Below are 20,363 nucleotides of genomic sequence, written 5' to 3'. Positions count from 1 at the left end.
GCCCTCCTCCTTCCCGCTCAGTCCGCATCCTGGCAGGCGAAAATTAGAGTGGATCCCTCCACCTCCTGGGATGGCGAAAATTAGAGTGGATGGTGAAGTCGCACGTGATCTCAATGAAGGTACATTTAGTGCAGTTTGCAGGGATTCAGCCGGAACATATATGGGATCTTCAGCATCCGGACTAGGGGAATTTCTGACCCAGCCACTCTGGAGACAGTAGCTTGTCGTGAAGCTCTGGCGCTAGCCATGGATCTTGCGCTATCACATGTGTTGGTGGCCTCGGACTGCCAAGGTGTGATTCATGATATCAAGAACAATACTAGAGGAGTTTATGCAAGCATTATAAAAGAGATTTTGGAAACATCTAGGAATTTTCAGCATTGTTCCTTCATCTTCGAAGGACGAGAATCTAATTTCGAGGCACATAGCCTCGCTAAACATACTTTTGGTCTGTAGTTCGGGCGCTATGTGTGGCTCTTCAACCCGCCGGACTTACATTGTATCCCCATGAACTTGTGTACTCATTACTCATCCAGAAAAAAAATTCTGGACCGCGGTCCATGTACAGAGCGTTATCTGTACCAGCGGTCCATGTCGTCAACTGCAACACAGTAGGCACAGGCCCCAACAGCATGCCCCCTCCGTACGTCCTGTAGTCGGCCCATGTATCTAGGCTAGCTGTACGACCCACGCAGAATACAGCATTTTCAGGAGCTCGCAGCTACAACATTGAATGTGCTAGCAGCATGTCAGATAAGGTTGATATGTGGTCTAGATAATAGGACCATATGGTAGTATGACCCATATCGCCACTCTCCAAACACGGGACAAATTTTCTTACCTTAATATGGATCAAATATTGATAATTTATCCAATATTTTTTAAAAAATCCAAATTTTCTACATGCAATGTATAAACTAAATTGGTCATGTCAAATTCTGATCGGCAAGAAATATGGGACAAGTTTTCAAACAAGAAACATGGGTATACGCCACGCCGAGGGCACCATACGAATCGGTCGCAAAGCAAGGCGAGCGATAGGGGAGAGGGTGGGAGTGCCATAGGGTGAGGTCGAGTGGGGCAGTTGTGTATGACAAGCGGTAGATGTGGGTATGTTTCAGTCGGCTGGATATAAGAAACGAAAAAACGTTGTTGCTTCCACTGTCGGCTCCCCACCTTTCACTATGGCGAGCATTAGGGGGCGTGGAAGGTCGTCGAGTGGGCGATGCCGTCAGCTCCTCGGCACCCATGAGCTCGGTCTTATCCAAGGCCTTGCTAACGTGTGTTCTCATCCTTCTCTGCGGCTGCCACGCCTGCCTCCCGCACCATCATCTTCAACCCCACCCACGCCCAATCCATACTCTTCGACGTTGCAACCGATCCAATCCAACAACACTGGCGGCGCAGCCAATACCCGCCGTCCTGATTTACCATGCCAGGGGGGCGCCATCGAGATCGGTTGACGGAAGAGAGCATGCACACATAGCTCATTATGCAAGAAAGGGTCTATAGAAGTACAGTCCGCAAGCCATTGACCTTAGAAGAGCAGTTACGTGAAAAGCTCAAAACAACATACTCACTTGTATGCCATCTCGCCTATGCCAAATCATAAATCTTGGTATTGAATCTCCCTGCATACAAAATAAAATGAAGTTAGATAAGAAAACCGGTGCAATTTAACATGAGGATTGCATAGCTCACCATGTGAGAACAATCAATTAAGCAAGGTTACATGTCATTTGCATTTCTTTATAAACTTAAGGTGATGGAAGCTTTGCGCACAATAGTAATTACTGTTGCTACGTGTACAATGGTTTTCTTATAAAGAAGCCGCAAATAACTACGATATCATAAATGCAGCGTATTTACTGTTTACAGTGATTAGGCGCACACACACACACCTCTAAAAAGCAGTCACAAGGATCAATAAAAACACCTTATCTTCTTTTATTTCATCAAATTCCATTTCTTTTGGCACAAGCTAGCGAGTTCTTGCAGTTTGAATAACAAGCAGGTAGCTGAAACTCACATCAAACTACTGTTCCAACTATAGAAATAAGCAACTAAAAATGAAAAAATGGAGATGCATATGCTTGTTCAAATAAAAAAATCTCCTAAACTAAATTTTCCTAATAAAACCTCCTTGGATAGCTTATTCTAATTAAAATGTTGAATATCAAGTGAGCAACATGTTCCAGAATAATGATAATTAAATGAAAGCAATTTGCTAGTTAATACTCCCTCCGTAAAGAAATATAAGAGTGTTTAGATCACTACTTTAGTATTCTAAACGCTCTTATATTTCCTTAAAAAGGAAGTACGTACAGTTGCAGGAAGGTAAGTGTGCATCTACAGGACAAAAGAAGAAAATATTTAACGTCAGGGCTATGAGATTAACATACCAGCACCATTTCCTGTTATTTCTAATTCAATAAATTTGGTACAAAGCTTTTATGAAGCTGCCCTTAGGACCTCAATGTTAATTATCCCTCTATTTATCACTATCCAGGTATTCAAATTCTCTAAAGCCCATTGTCTCTTCCTCTGACAAGTTTCTGAAAAATGTAACTATAACAGAAGAAATGAGAAGATGTGTTATGTAGTGCAGACTGTACTACCAAGCAAGCAAAGAAAACAAAGTTTGAAATTCAGATCGTTTCAGTACCTTCAGGCAAACCTCTTCAGCATGCATAATAAACCTTATTCAGCTTGGTACTCACAAATGCATTGATTTTGAAAGAGCAAACCTTTCTTGCATCGAACTTGAATTTCTTTAAGATGCGATTGGGAACACTTGCTCATGTCCAGCATAGCCTATGTCAGGTCTGCACAAGACACCTAGCCAGACATCGAACTTGAATTGGCAGAATCAGCCTTTTCTCGTCTGATGGGCTGTAGTTTATTCAGATTTTTCTTTTCAAAATGACATCACTCAGTACAAATTTAGTCTGGCCAAACTGTTAATCTGTGCCATGCATGTCAATTTATCTATAAAAATCCTTTAGAAAATCAATATTAACAAAGCACAAGGAAGCAACAACGTGCGCATCTTTGACATGCATGAATGGATAAGAAAGATATTACAGGATCACTAATAATAAAGAACGAGGAAGCATCCATATCATTTTCTTTAGATACATCGATATCAGCGTCAACCTATGTCTTGGGAGGGCAGTCCAAAATCATCCGAAGATGGCGAAAAACATATTTGGCCAAAAATATTTCACAAATCATATTGCACTAAATATATAAAATACTCCCAAATACAAAAGAAGAAAAGGTGCATGACTGACAGCCCCTATCTCAATTACGAAGCATTTTCATCTGCCCCACAATTCAAGTTTCTAAACAGAATATTAACTTCCATATATAAAGTTTATAGCTCCCAAAGTATCTTGACTGTTGAGTAGATAACTCATTAATCACAACTACAGAGAAAAATGAATAATCATGTAATTAGTGTAATAATTATTGCTCCGAAGTGCCTTGACTTCTGAGTGTTAACTACTAAACAAATTTTCCACATGGCCAAAACAATATACAGGATAGAGATATGTGCATTCCTTAAGTATCATCAGATTAAACAAATAATACAAGAAGTGGTTTAGTTTGAAGAGGGGGCACTGGTACCTTACGCTGTTCCAAGAACCACAGAGGACTTGCAACGGCAGTGGAGCACGTTCCCGTCCCCAACTCAATCCAACGCAGTAAATTGTTGTTCCCGGAGGAAGGAACATACATGAGTCAAAGTAACCAGCCTGCTGTTAAAAAAACAGATTCTTACAGGAAAGGACATACAGGAAGGAACGTTCAAAACCTGAACCTGAAGGGCTCGACGATCGGCCTGGGTGCTGGCCTGAATTGTGCGAGACACGGCAGCGTCCAGCGGTGTTGGCGGCAACGCATGGGGAGAAGCCGCTTGCAGCAGGGTGCCGGTGGGGAGGCAGGGAGGCGACGTCTACGACGGCCGGTGATCGGACCATGGGTGGCGGCATGGATCGATGGGGAGGCTAACGAACGAAACTAACGACGACCTACGTACTAACGACCCCCTCGGACGACGGCTGCGGCGGCGGCAACGATCGATGGGAGTGGGCAGCGAAGGATGAGATTGATGGTGTTTTTTGCGGCGGCGGCGGGGAACCCTAGGCAGAAGATCTAGAGGCGGCGGTGAAGGGATGGAGGGACGCCGGCTTTGATGTGCGAGGGCAGCGGCGAAGGGATGGAGCGGCGGCGGCGGTGAACGAGGGCGGCGGCGAGGGATGGAGCGGCGGTGGCGGCGAACGAGGGCAGAGAGTCGTGCGTGAGAGTGGTTCTCGCTCGATGGCATGAGTCGTCGCTCGTACGTGCGGGCGATAGATTTACATTTTTTTGTCGCTGGTTAACCATCATAGGTCTTTTTGGTTGGTTAACCATCGTAGGTCTTTTTTCGTTCGTACGTGTATGGATGCGGGTTGGGGTCTCAACATGAGATTTTTTCGGTTTATGGTGGCTAAGTTAGAGGTGGGAGGAGGTATCAAAAAAAAACCATGGGAGGTGGGACTAAAAAGAACCTGGAAGCGAGACTACCAACTGCTTCATTAGGAGTAGAGATTAAGATCTCGAGGCCATCCAACCACCACTACTGCCGACAGAAAGCATGGTCTAACACAACCGATAGAGACGCCGATAGTTTACACTTTGTCCACCCATAATTCTTGTACATAATTTAATATCCAAAAAAATTGTGTATATTTTTTATTTAGAATAATTTACTTTTAGTATGTAATAAGGATTAATATAACATAAATAAGGGTTAATGTCTGGTAATGAGGAAATTAAGTCAGGTCGATGATACGTTTTCGAAGCGTTTTGCCGAGTTTGCATGCGCTCTATTAATATTGCCTGGACACTTTGCATTACAGTGTCTCATGTGCTCCTTCTCGGCTTCTCCTGTGGCCTGTACGGTTTGACCAGTTTCACGAACTTACGAAAATTCTAGAGCATGCATGAACTATCCGTGATTCTACTAATATGAGGTGGACAACGCAATGCTAGGGCCCACTGCGAATCCTTGAATCATGAGCCGTGGGATGGCTCTATCCAATGGCCTCTAAGTTGCCACGCAGCTCAATATTTGAAGGCACTAAACGTGAGCCGTCCGATGAGGATGATCCAACGGTCTATATGTGTTGCTACCGGTATACTGAGTATAGATATAGATATAGAAATAAAAATAGTATTCCACGCATGACCTACAGTGCGCGCCAACGTGATGATGAGGTCCTGCTGCGCGTGCCCACCAGGGCGCTCTGCCGCAGCCGCGTCGTTTGCCGGTCCCGTATTTACACGGCATGCAGGTTTGTACCGGCAACAGGAAGTCCCTATCTGTCGGGGCTCACTGCAGTACTTGTAGTCGTCATTAAGTGGTTACGACGTGGATGTAATTATTATTATTATTCCTGTGTTGGCAAAAGGAATAGATCATAAGTTTTCTCCTAAAAAATAATCCAGCAATTAATGTGACGAGGTTTATAAATTTCGTGCAGGGAAGTTTACACGTGATCTGGCCGTACTTACACGGCATGCAGGTCTGTACTAGCAACAGGAAGTCTCGATCTGTCGGGGCTCATTGTAGTATTTGTAGTCGTTATTAAGTGGTTACGACGTGGACATAATTATTATTATTTCTGTGTTTTTTGTACTATAGTGGCAAGAGGAATAGATCATAAGTTTTCTCCTAAAAAAAGAATCCAGCAATTAATGTGATGATGTAAACATTAGTGTGTGCTCTCTATAAAAAAAAGTCTCGTTGGAATGTGGCAGCAAGTGAAGACCAAAGGTGCACACTATGCACCTTAGATTTTTTTTCCCTTGAATATATTGTGTATAAATTGATGTGATGTTACTTAAAAGGTTGTTTAAAATTTTTCATTTGTTGTCGCCAATAAACCTATTGAGCAGGAGGCCCGACCAATTAAAACTTGAATCAACAGCCTCAGTTGTTTGATTGCCAGTTCGGTTTTAAAAATTATGGCTAATAATGACAACAATACTCTGGCTTAAACTGTTTGTGTGGCTAATTTTGACGTGAACCTCTGTCCTTATCGGGTTGTACTCAGGCCTTGGCTTATTGGTAGCCCTTTGTGTTGGACCTTGGTATCTATGGCGCCAATTATACTCTGGGCCAGTTCAATCTCTTGCTAATTAATGTACTTGAAGTGCTGCGTATCTCCGAATGGATTTCTTTAACAATTGAGTTATTAATTGATGGGGATTAGAAGATAGATATGCATGTCCAAAAACCAGATTTCCTCCAATAAATTCCACAAACATCAATGGGTTTCATCTCTAGATATAGCTTCACAATTTCCACCACTCGTGCATCTCACTCCAAACAAGCACTATCGGTCCACTCCGTACTCAATGACGGCCAAATTACTTCTAGCACTAACCCTCCTGGGCACCCTCGTGCCATCCATCCATGGAATTACGGCCTCAACTTTATTACCGCCACTCAACAGCAGTGGCGGTTTCAGCCTCCTGCTCGCCGCCAACCACCAACGGACTTGGCGAGCCTCCAGCACGGCAAGGACCATGTAAAGTGCCGGATCACCAACCATCTCCTCCCGCCGGGCATTGCCACCAACATCACCATTAATGCCAGAAGTCCACTCATGTGCCCTCTGGCGGACATGGTGTATGCCGTCCTGGTGGGGGTGGGCACGAAGCATGGGTCCCACAACTACGAGCTTGCGCTGGACTTGGATGCAGTGTGTGCCATGCCACCCCTGTAGGCCACAGTTCAACCCAGTGTTCGACCCAACCAAGTCCTTGACCTTCCACCATGTCCCAGCGAACGATGGTGTCTTGTGTCATGCGCGGTACAAACCGTGGGAAAGCAGTCATTGCGAGTTCCATATCGGCTACTGAAGCAGCCCCACGCCGGCTTCGGGATACCTCGCCAAGGAGACCTTCTCCTTCCTCAAAGGCAACAACGAAGGTGGGCTTGAGCAGCTGCGGAGCATAGTTTTCGGCTGCGCCCACCACACTGCGGAATTCGACAACCAGAACATCCTCGCCGGTGTCCTCGGCCTTGGGATGTGGAAGTCCCCCATCAATCCACAGACCAGGTCAATAATGGCCAAGGCGTTCGCTTCTCCTACTGCCCGTTCACGCCGGGGATGAGCGCGTACAACTTCCTCCGGTTCGGCGCCGACATCCCTAGCCAGCCACCGCCGAGCGTGCACCGCCATACAATACTCATCCTTATGCGGACTAGGAACAACGATTATTCATACTATGTCAAGCTCGTTGGGGTCAGCGTGGGCGGTAGCCGGGTGCCGGGTGTCACGCCAGAGATGTTCCACCGTCCCTGTCGTGGGGTATGTCAAGGGATAGGCGGGTGCGTGATCGACATCGGCACGAAGATGACAGCGTTCGTGCACGCGGCATACATCCACATTGAGCAGGTGGTGCGGCTCCACCTGCAGCACCATGGGGCACACTTCGTCCATCTACAGGGCCACCACATGTGTGTCCACCAGCCGGCGTCACACCATGGCATCCTCCCGAGCATGATGCTGCACTTCGAAAATGGTGCATGGCTCCGGGTCATGCCGGAGCATGTGTTCATGAAGATCGTCGACGAGGCCGGCCATCAATACCAGTGCCTCGGCTTGGTCTCGAATAGGGACATGACGGTCATCGGCGCCATTCAACATATCAACCATCGCTTCATCTTCGACCTCGAAGCTAAGAAGCCCACTGTCAGCTTCAATCCGGAGGCATGCCACCTCGACGCAGAGCCCCCAAGCTAAATCTCGGCATATGGTAGTGTCTTGTTTCGAATAGATTTATATTGCAATAAACGCTGAGGTTTTCGACATGGCAGTCGACGGTTTTACCTTTTTGGAGCTGATGGATTTTGGACCACTAAATAACGATTCGTTGACCCAGATTAACCTTCTCCCATTTAGGCTGGTCATAGTGGGGAGTAACTTAAACTACTACTAAACTAGTAAGATACATTACTAGTTCATGTTACTACCTTCATAGTAGGAAGTGTCATAGGTGTAGTAACATACTCCCTCCGTCCGAAAATACTTGTCATCAAAATAGATAAAAGGGGATGTATCTAGAACTAAGATATGTCTACATACATTCCGTTTTATTCATTTTGATGACAAGTATTTCCGGACGGAGGGAGTACATGTCTTCATTTATTATTTTGTAGACTCATATTGTATTGGAAATCGCTATGTGATGGTAACATATTATGTTATTCTATTTGTCTCTCTCCTCTTTAATTACATGACACATTATCTTTTTTGCTTATGTGGCATCTATGTTACTATTTATGTAACTTCCACTATGACTAGCCTTACATAACACATCCTCCCCTGCTTTAAGCCTAGGTATCAATCAGATCACTTTAGTGGCTTTGGCTATCATTTAACCCACGCAAACAACATTTTTGTCGGGCAGCTATATATGATGGAAGGAGTGGCCATTTTACATGAGACCATTCCTGAGCTGCACACTAAAAAATAGATGGGTGACTTAAAAAAAAATCATTGTCGACGAGTCCATTTGACAAGGTAAATAGGCAATTTTCTTAGTATCATTTCGCAAGCTTCAGTAATGGTCTCATGTAAAATGACCACTCCTTCCATCATATCGGAAATAGATACCCATCAATCCAAGATACACAGTTGATGGATCTATCTTGTGCACACCAGTGGCACACTGGCATAGCATATTTTAGGCCAAGTGTCTAAGCAAGCAAGTATGATCGTTACCCAGCTTAACAAATTACAGCTAGCTGCAAATAAACAGTGTTACGAGTGCGTTTTCAAATCCTCACGTTCATGCAGAGCTCCATGCTATTAGCATCACATTACCATTTTTTGCAGGAAAAACAAGAACATTAGTGAAGGAAAATAGTAAAATTCTCACGTGCAGGCTCCCCTACTTTCATCGGATAGCTCCCTAGCCAAGACGCAGTGGATGCGGCTAGCAAAGTGTTAGAATAAATATAATCCGAGGCGCATAGTCGACCATCTGATGACCAAGCAATCAAACGAGACACAATATCAAGATTTATTAACGAGGTTCATCGATATTGCTACATCCCCGGGGCCTGACTATAGCGCTCCTCCCTGTGACAATGTCACAATACCGCACCCCGATCGCCCGCGTGCCGGCACACGCCGCCGGCTCCCCCTGCCTGCTTGCGCTATGATGTCGGCAGAGATTACATTGTGTGTCTACCTCACATTATATAAGAGGCATTGGATACAAGTGTCCTTTTAATTAGGACATGAGTCCGTATCCTATCTACACATCGTACGACTCAGAGTCCAACTATAACCTACCTTATATAAAATATTTGACACAACTCAAACACAAAGTCATCTCGGAGATTAGGTAAGGCCTTCACGTGTCCGAGCTGTAATCGCTATCTGTGTCCCAAAAGTCGTCAGAACACCAACAATTATTAGGATCAGAATGGCAATCTTGGTTGTTGTAGGAGAACATTGGTTCAAGATAAGCGGAAACCCAACGACTATCATAGTACGGTTTAAGCTTTAGAGTCTTGATCCTGGCCCACTTGGCGAGTAGCGCATCCTCGACGGTGATGTTGTGGCAATTATACATGCAAAGATGCTCGAGGTAAGGATAGCTATCAATGATGATCACCATTTTCTTGTTGGTGATGTCGATGCAGTTAAGACTAAGGTGTCACCGCTGTTTCATCGTAGCGATCCCAACCACATCCCTTCTCTTGGAGTAGTTGTCATCTTTATCGAGAACGTACCACCTCGTAGTTGCAGGTATGCTCCGCCAATTGTCTTGTACACATCACGGCTTTCCTCATCATCATCACATACCTCTTTGCACTCAATAAGCACTACTTCTTCTAGCCGAGGGAATTTGATAATCAGGTCCATGAATCCTTTCATGGAGATCTCCAAGCATCTTATCAGGGCAAAGCTCTTAAGGGAGGGCGACCTGCAACCAAGGTGAAATTTATAGTATTACTTTGTGGTGCTCTTTCTATGTCAAGATTTCATTGGAAAACGAATATACATGGCAACAACTGTGTAGTTCAATGCTCCGCATGACAATTGGTCACAGACAGAGAGGTATAGCAACATGGGTTGATCAAATGAACTGATGACAGTGCAACAACCAATCTGTAATGAAAAGTGGACTGCTGGCGCTCCTAGCAAGAAACCAATGGGCCATATTTTGGACGATGATGTCAATCAGGTATCCAACTTCTTAGCTGTTGATACTGGTCAGTGGAATGAACATATCATTTGCAATGTATTTATTCCTCCGGACGCAAATGGTATATTAAACATGCCATAGCAGAGGCCTGGTGGTGAGGATATTTCTAGGCTTGGTCCACAGAAAAGAACGATGAATTATTCAGTTATAAGTATTCTGGTGGCTGAATGACTGAATGTGTTGCCGAAAATCAGAGTATTCTGGTGGCGAAAAATCAGAGAATTTGGTGGCGAGTCCTAAACTCCTAATATATGCAGTATACTACCATGCATTGCCTCCTTGGCATGCCTACACAATTATCAGCAACAGCACATGTGAAATGACGAGACAATGTTCTATGTTGTCTTAGAGTGTGACCATGCACAACTTCTCGGGGATACACTCAGACTCCTCATCTATACCATACCAGCTCTTTGACTACATATATTTGGTTGGTTCAGAATATAAAATTACCGGATAAATCTAGCAAGAATGCAGGGCTTTCACCTAGATTTAAATATTCTGAAACCGAATTAGACTCAGTCACTCAGATCTAGTGATGTACTCCCTCTGTCTCAAAATATAAGAATGTTTTTAACACTACACTAGTGTCAAAAACGTTCTTATATTATGGGACGGAGGGAGTAGTGTCGAACAAGAGTACCTGTCCGCTATGTATTGCAGGAGCTCATCGGTGACGAATTTCCTCCCCACGAATCACGAACTTCTCGAGCAGCCTGCCAGAGCGGTCAACGGCCTCCTTGGCCATGGCGCACAAGGAGGCACCTCTGTCCACCACATTGTGGGGCTGGCACATCATCACCACGGCTCGCCATAGTTCCGGCGCCTTGGCGGCCTCAAGCCATGAGCGGCACACGAGCTCGGCGCCCATGAGGAGCTCAACGGCGGCGAGCTTGGCGAAGACAGAGGTGAGCGCGTCGAAGGGCATCTCCGACCAGTCCCTGGCGGATGGCCCCGGGGCGCCCATTTCCTCGAACACCTGCCTAGTACTGTGTGCGATGAGTGACTTCCTTCAGATATTAGGGACCTGGTGAGTGAGGGCTGAGGGGCACCATCGGGTGGAAGAAGACGGGGAAATGCAGAAGAAGAAACGGAATGGAGAGGGACCGGGATGTGAACCGTGGCTGCGGGATGCTTACCTCACCGGCGGCAGGCGGCAGTGGAGGAGAGGCAGCCGTTGTGCGCCGCTCTCGCAAGCGTCAGTGCACCGTCTGTAATCCTGGACAGAGTGAAGTGAAGAACAGTTCTATATATAACCCCAGCACATCGGGGAGATACACTTTGGTATCTGGTTGTATATGCACCCTATATGGGGATTTTTTTTAATATTTTAATAGAAAGTCAAAATAGGTAAGAACTTTTTTGATAAAACACTTCTTACTTTTGCACTGATATATAAATGTCGACGAAAAAAAACAAAAATTGACCTCACAGCAAAAAAGATAAAATTTATTTGCTATTATAGGTCAATATTCACACTATTTTAGCTAAAAATTTGTCTTTTTTGAAAAGAAGTCAAAAGGATATATTTTTTTGTGGATTTTATTTCTCACGAGTACAATAGAAGATCAAGTTTATTTCAAAAATATTTTTAGGAATTTTCAACTTTCTGTTGAATTACTAAATTTTTTTCCCATATAGGGTGCATATGTCCCCATAGACCAAAAGTTCCCCTCCCAGCACATCGAATCTTCGTCCCAGGCCAGCCCACCACGTACTCCTCCATCACCTAAAGCTATCGCTGATCTGAGCATTGAAGTATCCCTAAAATAAACTGAGCATTGCACTATATGATAAGTGATTCTTTTTTTTCTATCTTCAACTTGTTCCATAAAATGTATTTAATCCTCTTTTTAGTAAAAAATAATCATATAATTATAATGCACGTATTGCTTTGTGTGCAATGCAAGCTGCCGATTTGCCGAATATGAAGTGTGAATTCAGACTTTTGTCATCTCTCAACGGTAGATTTTTAACATTCTCGTTATTAATATAAACATGACGAAGATAACCATGTTATAGTAGCATGCCATCTTTATTATTATTATTTTTGAGGAAAGGCTATCATGGCTAGCTTTATTGATCAAACGACATGGATACATCATCTACGAGCTTACTCACCAGACAATTTGGAGGCTCGTCAGTCCAACTAATAGACACTTCATTATAGTAACTTTAGTTAGCAAGCACATGCGCCGCTTGATTTGCAGAACGTAAACAATGCTTAAAATTGATCTTCCCAATCAAAGTAGTGATATCCACACAATCTGCAAAAATTGCTATTGTTGCATCCCACTAAGAGTTCTGCCGTTACGGAAGTTGATCACATTTAGAGAATCATATTCTGCTTCTACCCAATGGAACCCCAGATTATTTGCCAAGTTTAATCCGTCCCGCATTGCCATTTCCTCAGTAGTCATGACATCTGCTGCATAAGGAATGAACTTACATTGAGCTGCAAGGAATATGCCCTTTTCGTCTCTAATGATCGTCGTTGTCGCTCCAACTCCTTCCTCAATGAAAAAAGTTGCATCAATGTTGAGTTTAACAAATTGTGGATCTGGTTTCGATCACTTTGATTCTTCCGTTGTAACATTCGCCGCCGAGGCCTTTTGGTAATTGCTCGTGATCGCTAGGACAGATAGAGGCCATCTCACCACAGGCGGGCAAGTCTCATTATGTGTTATGCGCCGGCGAGTCCACCGGAGATACCAGCACCCCACTACTATCAACTGTTTCATCTCTAGCGACGGCATTAGTGGTAATGGTATATGATTGATAGATAGAATATACTGCATAATAACTAATCCGGATGGGTCAACATTGGCTGCAGTATTTATGAAGTCCGTTAACCCTAGCCCATTCCACATCTCCCTCGAATGAATGCACTTGAAGAAAAGGTGGTGTATGTCTTTTGTGACACAAAGGGCATCCTCCAATTGCACCAATATGCCTATTAGCGAGTATACCTTTCAAGGACAGAATTCCATGTAATAAACGTCAGCAAAATATTGAAAATTTACGTGGAATCATAAGTTTCCAGAGTGTAGACCAAACAGCCGGGGTAGCAGACCCACTTGGCTGCTCTAGGGTATTTGCATGGGCCCCAAATTTATGTAGCGATTGAACTCTGTATGCTGTTCGCACAGGGAATGTACCCTTCCTGTCAGGGTGCCATGCAATAAAATTGTCAAAAGAATGGATACTTAAAGGAATTTTCAGAATCCTTCGAGAGCACCCACTGTGTTAAAGACCGTGTTAATTAGCTCTTCATCTCTTTCTTGTCTATTTTACTATATCATTAAGCATTGTGCCTCTACAACTGATAACAACCATAGCCAGGGATTTGGCATGAACCTCTGTTTCATTGGACTGTAGTCAGTCCTGAGCCCATTAGTAGCCGGTTATGTCGGGCCGTGATGCTATGTATGGTGCTTTTTCTCAACAAAAAAAAAACTATGATGTTTGGGCATTTTCGATCTCTTATACCATGGACACTACAGATAGCATCCGATGGGCAATGTGAAGTGAGCAGTGTGTTCTCAGTCTGATCTGCTTATGCGGCAATTTTTTTTGCTCTTGTTACTCGAGAGGTGGAGCCATACGCATAGCTTGCATGGGATCGAGGGCACCACGACAGTGCCGATTTTTTGCTTGACGATGAGAACCCGTTGTTGGACTTCCGACAGATTGCAGCGAAGAGGGTTTCCGCACCAGCCGGCGTGCCTGTTTTTTGACCAGGAGGATGAGACTATCGTCCATCTCATGGTTGGATGTATCTTTGCACAGATGATATGGGTAACCATGTGGATGGTCATGGGCACATCAGAGTGGACACCCACTGCCAAGGACCGAATCATTAAATTACATGTGGATCGAATTTAGAGAGCCAAGACGGGAAAAGGAACCGTGAGCAATAATGACACTTGTCATGTGGGAGTTGTGCAAACATCACCATGCGATCGTCTTTGACGGGGCGATGCCATCGGTAAGGAATGTCCTAACCAAGGTAGAAGTGGAACGACATTTGTGGCAGCGGGCTGGTCTCCTTAGGGGTGAGTATGATACAGTGTGGGGAGCGATCGCTAGGTGGGTCAATAGTGAGTACTAGTTGACTTGTGTTGACAGTGAATATGTCGTGGGCATGTTTGTAACATAATCATTGTACGTGGACTTCAGGTGCTTCCACCCTTTTCTGTATGGTAATACGTGTCTCATTTATATCATAAGGATCATAGTACAAGTCACGTACACACCGACCTGATAAAACTGAAAAGACAACAAAACGCTAGTCTTTGCACACAGAAACATCAGCCAAGAAGGAAAAATACAAACAAAACCAACGGATCCTCTAAACTTGACACCAACACTCGTCACTTGCCTCTGGCGCCACCACAACAATCACCAAAGGGGAAAAATAACGGATCACCTCTCCACCCGAGCTTAGCGCGGCTCTATCGCTGATATGCAGTTTTGCGGACCTCCAAGGTGGCTCACCAAAAGTGAAACCATTACCGTTGAACAAATTAAACCGGGGCAACACCCCGGACACGCCATCGGGCTCCAGATCTGGCACCCCCGCACGACTAAGACGTCGGGGAGAAAACCATACCTACCATCCACAAATTAGGAACCCAGTTGACGATCCACCATCTTCCATATGTCATCGATGCAGACTAATATATGCATCCGCTCTTGGACTACCTCCCAAGCTCCGCGCCGGCGTTGGAGCAAATGCCGTCTCAACGGCAAAGCCCGAGGACACAGATCCACCACGAGAATGACGCCACCGCCACACCATCCTTACTTGAACAAACTGGTTTTCAAATATATCCCCAACCATAGGACTGATCGCCATGTCGGGGAAGGTTTTGAAGAATCTTTATTCAGCGCCGCCATCACCGCCGCCGAAGCCAAGAGGATGAACAACCTAAAAAACCTAAACTACGAGGGCCTAAAAACGATCCACTCGTGTGCCCCCCCCCCCCCCCTCACCACCGATGACCGAGGTCGTCGGCGGAGGGGAGCCGCCAGAGGATGACGTTGGAAGATTTGCTTCTGCTGGCGGCGGCTAGGGTTGCAGCCACCAGGCACTAGAGGAAAGAACGACCCGAACTAATACAGGTGCATCCACCCTTTCTCACTCTCTTTAATGCATAGTAAGTACACTCGTGCATATTCTACTTCCTCCGTCACAGTTTAGAAGGCACAGTTAAGTTTGCATGTGTTTCCACAATAGAGAAGGTTTAGGGCGCATTGCATTTATTTCTAGTAGCTATTTAGTACTCCGATATACTATTTTTATATGCATGCGTAGTGTGAATGCTATTTTTTAGCCCATCTCACTACCAATAGATAACCACATAGGTCCGAGAGAATTTCCAAGCGCGCCTTCTAAACCGTGACGGAGGGAGTAGAAAAAAATCGCTTGTACTATTAATATGCTTGGAGTATCTCGGAATGGATTTCTCATGCACCTTCATTTACTAATCATTTAATCACCGGCGAACTAATACTCAAAGATGTGTAAAGCGGATATGCAAATCCTAAAACTTGATTCCCTCTGGCAAATTCATTAAACACCAATGAATTCATCGGTATATATAGCTTCCCAGTACCACAACTCGGGAGCATCTCATTTCAGACAAGCACCAGCAATCCATCCATTCTCCATGCCGCCCAAATCACTTCTAGCACTAGCCCTCCTGGCCATCCTCATGCTATTCTCCCATGGTGTCACGACCTTGGGATCGCCACAGCCGCTCAACGGCACCGGCGGAAGTTTCAGCCTCAAGCTCATCGTCAACCACCAGCCGGCACACTATGACTTGGCGAGCCTCCAGCGTGCCAAGGACCAAGTAAAATGCAGGATCAAGCACCAGATCCTGCCAACGAGCAATGAGATACGGCCGTTCATGTGCCCACCGGCGGACATGGTGTACGCCGTCATGGTGGGCGTCGGAACGCAGACCGGGTTCCAGAACTACCAACTGGCGCTGGACATGGCGGTTGGACTGTCCTGGATACAGTGCTGGCCGTGCCGGCCATGTCGGCCGCAGCTAAGCCCGGTGTTCGACCCAACAAAGTCCCCGACCTTCCAATACATCTCGGGGAACAATGGCGTCTGGTGTCGTGCGCCCTACCGAGCTTTGCCAAACGGGGCTTGCGGGTTCCGCATTGCCTACCGGCACACCCCCGAGGTTTCGGGGTACCTCGCCAGGGACACCTTCTCCTTCCCCACCAGGAACAATGACTTCGTGCCACTGGAGGGCATCTTCTTCGGCTGCGCCCACCAGACTGAGGGCTTCGACACCCACGGCGCCCTCGCGGGTCTCCTCGGCTTGGGAATAGGAGTGGTGGGCAGGCCTCCGACCGCCTTCACGAAGCAGGTCCTTCCAGGCCATGGAGGTCGCTTCTCCTACTGCCCGTTCGTGCCCGGGATGAGCACGTACAGCTACTTTCGGTTTGGCAACGACATCCCAAGCAATCCACCGCCAAATGTGTCACGCCAGAGCACGCCAGTCCTTGCGCCACTCCAGAACAGCGAGGCGTACTACATCCAGCTCGTCGGGGTCAGCGTCGGCGGCAGCCGAGTGACTCGCGTCACGCACCATTTCTTTCGGCGCAACGCGCACGGGACGGGCGGGTGCGCGATCGACATCGGCACACAGATGACTGCGTTTGTGCACTCAGCGTACGTCTACATCGAGGAGGCGGTGCTGCAACACCTGCGGCGCCACGGAGCACACATCGTGCAGGTGGAAGGCCACACGTGTGTCCGGCAGCCGGCGCCGCACCAAGATGTTCTCCCGAGCATGACACTGCATTTTGTGAACAGATCGTGGCTCCGGATCATGCCAGACCAGGTATTCATGAAGCTTGTCCATGGCGGCCACCAGTACCGGTGCCTTGGCTTTGTCTCGGACAGCGACAGGACGATCATCGGCGCCATGCAACAGATCAACCATCGCTTCATCTTCGACCTCCGTGATACCACACCCATCATGAGCTTTAATCCGGAGGACTGTCACCTCGATGCCGCCGGTAGCTAAACCTCGACATCATGTAGATCTCTGCTGAGTCTCGACATGTCCAGCAGCAGGAAATTGTGACGGGGAGAACTTATTTAATAATTAATGCAGACATAATCTTTGATATTGAAAGAAAACAACAATGATGGCAACAAAATATTCTCACAAGAATAATCTTGTGCAGTAGCAGGTGATGTTGTATACTTGATACTGTTATATGGTAAAAACACCAGGACTGCCTAAATTCATCTACACAGCATGCCAACACAGTTTGATTCACTATAATGTGCATGCTTACAACTCAGAACTAATTTACTTTCATGAAGGCATATATCGATTTTACTAGAGATTTTGATCAATAAGGATCCATGTTATGTGTAGTAATAATTTTTATATTTCAATTTTTATGGGACGTGATGTCCTGGTACAGGGCCTCATCCGTCATATTGGAGACGGTCAATCAACACAAATTTGACAGCATGACTGGCTCCCTAGGCCATCGAACGTGCGTCCCATTGTATCCTGAGTACCTAATCCACCAGAGTATGTTGGGGAGCTGATCTTACCAGGGGCGGAATGGGATCGTGCAACCATTGCGGATGTTTTTCTCCCCAGTGTTGCAGCAGCGATTTTGAATACACCTTTATGTACGCGACATATTGAAGATTTTTGGTCCTGGGTTCATGAGAAGAATGGAGTTTTCTCAGTTCGTTCAGCTTATCATATGCTCATAAGATGAGGCGGGAAGCCTGGCTTGAGGGCCGGTCTGATTCGTCGAATACGTAGAAGGAGCAAAAAGCTTGGACGAAACTTTGGAAAATAGATGTTCCTTCTAAGGTTAAAATCTTCTTATGGAGGCTCGCACAACAGTCTATCCCTACCTCTGATCTATTGCACGACCGTAACATGTCAACAACAACGAGTTGTAGGCTGTGTGGAGCCGAGGATTCGTGGCAGCATTCACTACTCCATTGTACCGTGGCACGTTGTGTTTGGGCACTCCAAGATCCTGAACTGGTGGAAGCTTTGAACAATACCAAGGAACCTGACGCGAAGAGGTGGATCTTTATCTCCGGATGAATTCACGCTACTAGTGACACTATGGTCAATCTGGTATGCGAAAAGGCAGGCCTTGCATGAACATGTTTTCCAAAGCCCCCCAAGCGACACACACCTTTATCATGAAGTACGTGAGGGAGCTAAGGGATTGTAAGCCAAAGAAGACCACGGTGGCCCTTGAGCCACGGCACCAAGGGCGGCCAAGGTGGATCCCTCCACCTCTTGGGATGGCGAAAATTAGAGTGGATGGTGCAGTTGCACATGATCTCAATGAAGGTACATTTAGTGCAGTTTTCAGGGATTCAGCCGGAACATATATGGGATCTTCAGTCATCCGGACTAGGGGAATTTCTGACCCAGCCACTCTGGAGGCAGTAGCGTGTCGTGAAGCTCTGGCGCTAGCCACGGATCTTGCGCTATCACATGTCCTGGTGGCCTCGGAATGCCAAGGTGTGATTCATGATATCAAGAACAATACTGGAGGAGTTTATGCAAGCATTATCAAAGAGATTTTGGAAACATCTAGGAATTTTCAGCATTGTTCTTTCATCTTCGAAGGACGAGAATCTAATTTCGAGGCACATAGCCTCGCTAAACATACTTTTGGTCTGTAGTTCGGGCGCTATGTGTGGCTCTTAAACCCGCCGGACTTACATTGTATCCCCATGAACTTGTGTACTCATTACTCAATCAATAAAGTAAAGTATGTTTGGACTCAAAAAATAAAAATCCAGCCCAGGCGTCGCCGGTATAGATGAGAATGTGTGTACGCGGGGATACAGGAGAGAGGAAACGCCCTATCTCTGTGGATGGAGCCGAGGTGATGGATGGCATGAATCTAAGGCTCGCGAGGGGATCCAGTGTAGGCGTGGGATGTGGGTCGGGCCGAGGCACCCGAGGGACGAAGGGGATCGAGCGGAGGCGCGGGATGCGGGTCAATCGACTATGAGAGGCAGCGGCAACGACGAGGCGAGAGAGTTTTTCAAGTGTTTCTTGCCCTCCTCCTTCCCGCTCAGTCCGCATCCTGGCAGGGGGCCGCACAACCCTCGCCTATATCCCTCTCTCTCTGCCGCCTCCATGCCTCTATATTCTCATGCAGCCCCTGTTTCGCTCCTCTGTTCCATTTGAAGGCGAGTGGAGGATGGAGGATGAACACCAGACGTTTGGAGGGCAAGGCGGCGGCCACCTCGACTGGTAAACTCGCACAGCGGCCGGCTGGTTGAACCGACATCCTTGGCACGCTGATATCCAAGACGTCCACGGTGGCCATGCCTTCTCATGCAAGTGTATTTCCAAAAGAAGGATCATTTATATAAAGCATTGTACATGTAGTCTCTATTATCAGATGAGTTTCTTTGTTCTAAGTAAAGGCAATGTGCTCAATACATTGGATTTAAGTTTGGTAGATTAATTTTCCAGGTAGGCATGGATGTCATAGTTTCATCATTTATTCGGTATGGCGGTTATAGTTTCTAGATATTTATACCAGACTTATATAAAGAAGTATCTCTGTTTTTAGAATATCAAATTACACGTATATGTTAGCAGTTCACAATTGTGTACTTGCCACTTGGCTGCTATATGAGTTCTAATTCGTGTTCTCAACTCACCCTATGTAAGCTACTGTATCATTCTTAGGAAGCCATGAAAGGTGTCACGGAAAGAGCACCCCAGATGAAAGAGTTGATAGATATGTCGTTGCTGCAAAACAGTAAGAAGAGAAGCTGAAAAGGGTTGCCTACTCTTCCAGAAAACATACCCAATTCAGTGAAGTGGTTTACTGGTAAAACTTCTCTCTTAAGTTTTGCCTTCTTATTACAACTGATGCTCTAGACATCATAACATTTATGAGTCAGTTTGGCCATTTGAGTAATTGAGCTTCTGAATATTTTGTTGCCACAGAAACAGTATGATTATCATCTACCTTAGTTATGACATAACCATCAATAGTTAACTTATTCCCAAGAATAGTATTTTTGTTTCATGTAACAATATGTA

The 20,363-nt window shown here is 45.8% G+C and overlaps 1 protein-coding gene, 1 long non-coding RNA gene and 1 pseudogene across 2 annotated transcripts; 2 read left to right on the top strand and 1 right to left on the bottom strand.

The window, feature by feature from the left end:
* Nucleotides 1-916: 916 nt before the first annotated feature.
* LOC123154687 (uncharacterized) lies at nt 917-4,327 on the bottom strand. Its single transcript, XR_006476990.1, has 3 exons — nt 2,666-4,327; nt 2,403-2,568; nt 917-1,631 (listed from the first exon to the last, which is right to left on the bottom strand). It is a non-coding gene; the product is annotated as an uncharacterized lncRNA (long non-coding RNA).
* Nucleotides 4,328-6,405: 2,078 nt separating this feature from the next.
* Nucleotides 6,406-7,799, top strand: LOC123153724 (aspartic proteinase nepenthesin-2-like; annotated as a pseudogene).
* An 8,148-nt stretch (nt 7,800-15,947) lies between these two features.
* On the top strand, nt 15,948-18,979 carry LOC123149007 (aspartic proteinase nepenthesin-2-like). The gene is made up of 3 exons (XM_044568536.1): nt 15,948-17,319; nt 17,708-17,761; nt 18,432-18,979. The coding sequence occupies exons 1-3, from the start codon at nt 15,948-15,950 to the stop codon at nt 18,977-18,979; spliced, it is 1,974 nt and encodes a 657-aa protein (XP_044424471.1).
* The last annotated feature ends 1,384 nt before the right edge of the window (nt 18,980-20,363 follow it).

The sequence above is a fragment of the Triticum aestivum genome, chromosome 7A (genome assembly GCF_018294505.1).
Source record: "Triticum aestivum cultivar Chinese Spring chromosome 7A, IWGSC CS RefSeq v2.1, whole genome shotgun sequence".
In the NCBI taxonomy this organism is placed as follows: Eukaryota; Viridiplantae; Streptophyta; class Magnoliopsida; order Poales; family Poaceae; genus Triticum; species Triticum aestivum.
This window is presented reverse-complemented; position numbering and strand designations above follow the sequence as displayed.

What these genes read in the sequence shown, in the direction of transcription:
- LOC123149007 (XM_044568536.1), top strand. Translation starts at nt 15,948, where the DNA reads ATGCCGCCCAAATCACTTCTAGCACTAGCCCTCCTGGCCATCCTCATG. An exon ending in CTGTCACCTCGATGCCGCCG is followed by an intron (nt 17,320 to 17,707) that starts GTAGCTAAACCT and finishes TTTATATTTCAA; the next exon opens with TTTTTATGGGACGTGATGTC. An exon ending in CATCCGTCATATTGGAGACG is followed by an intron (nt 17,762 to 18,431) that starts GTCAATCAACAC and finishes GTATGCGAAAAG; the next exon opens with GCAGGCCTTGCATGAACATG.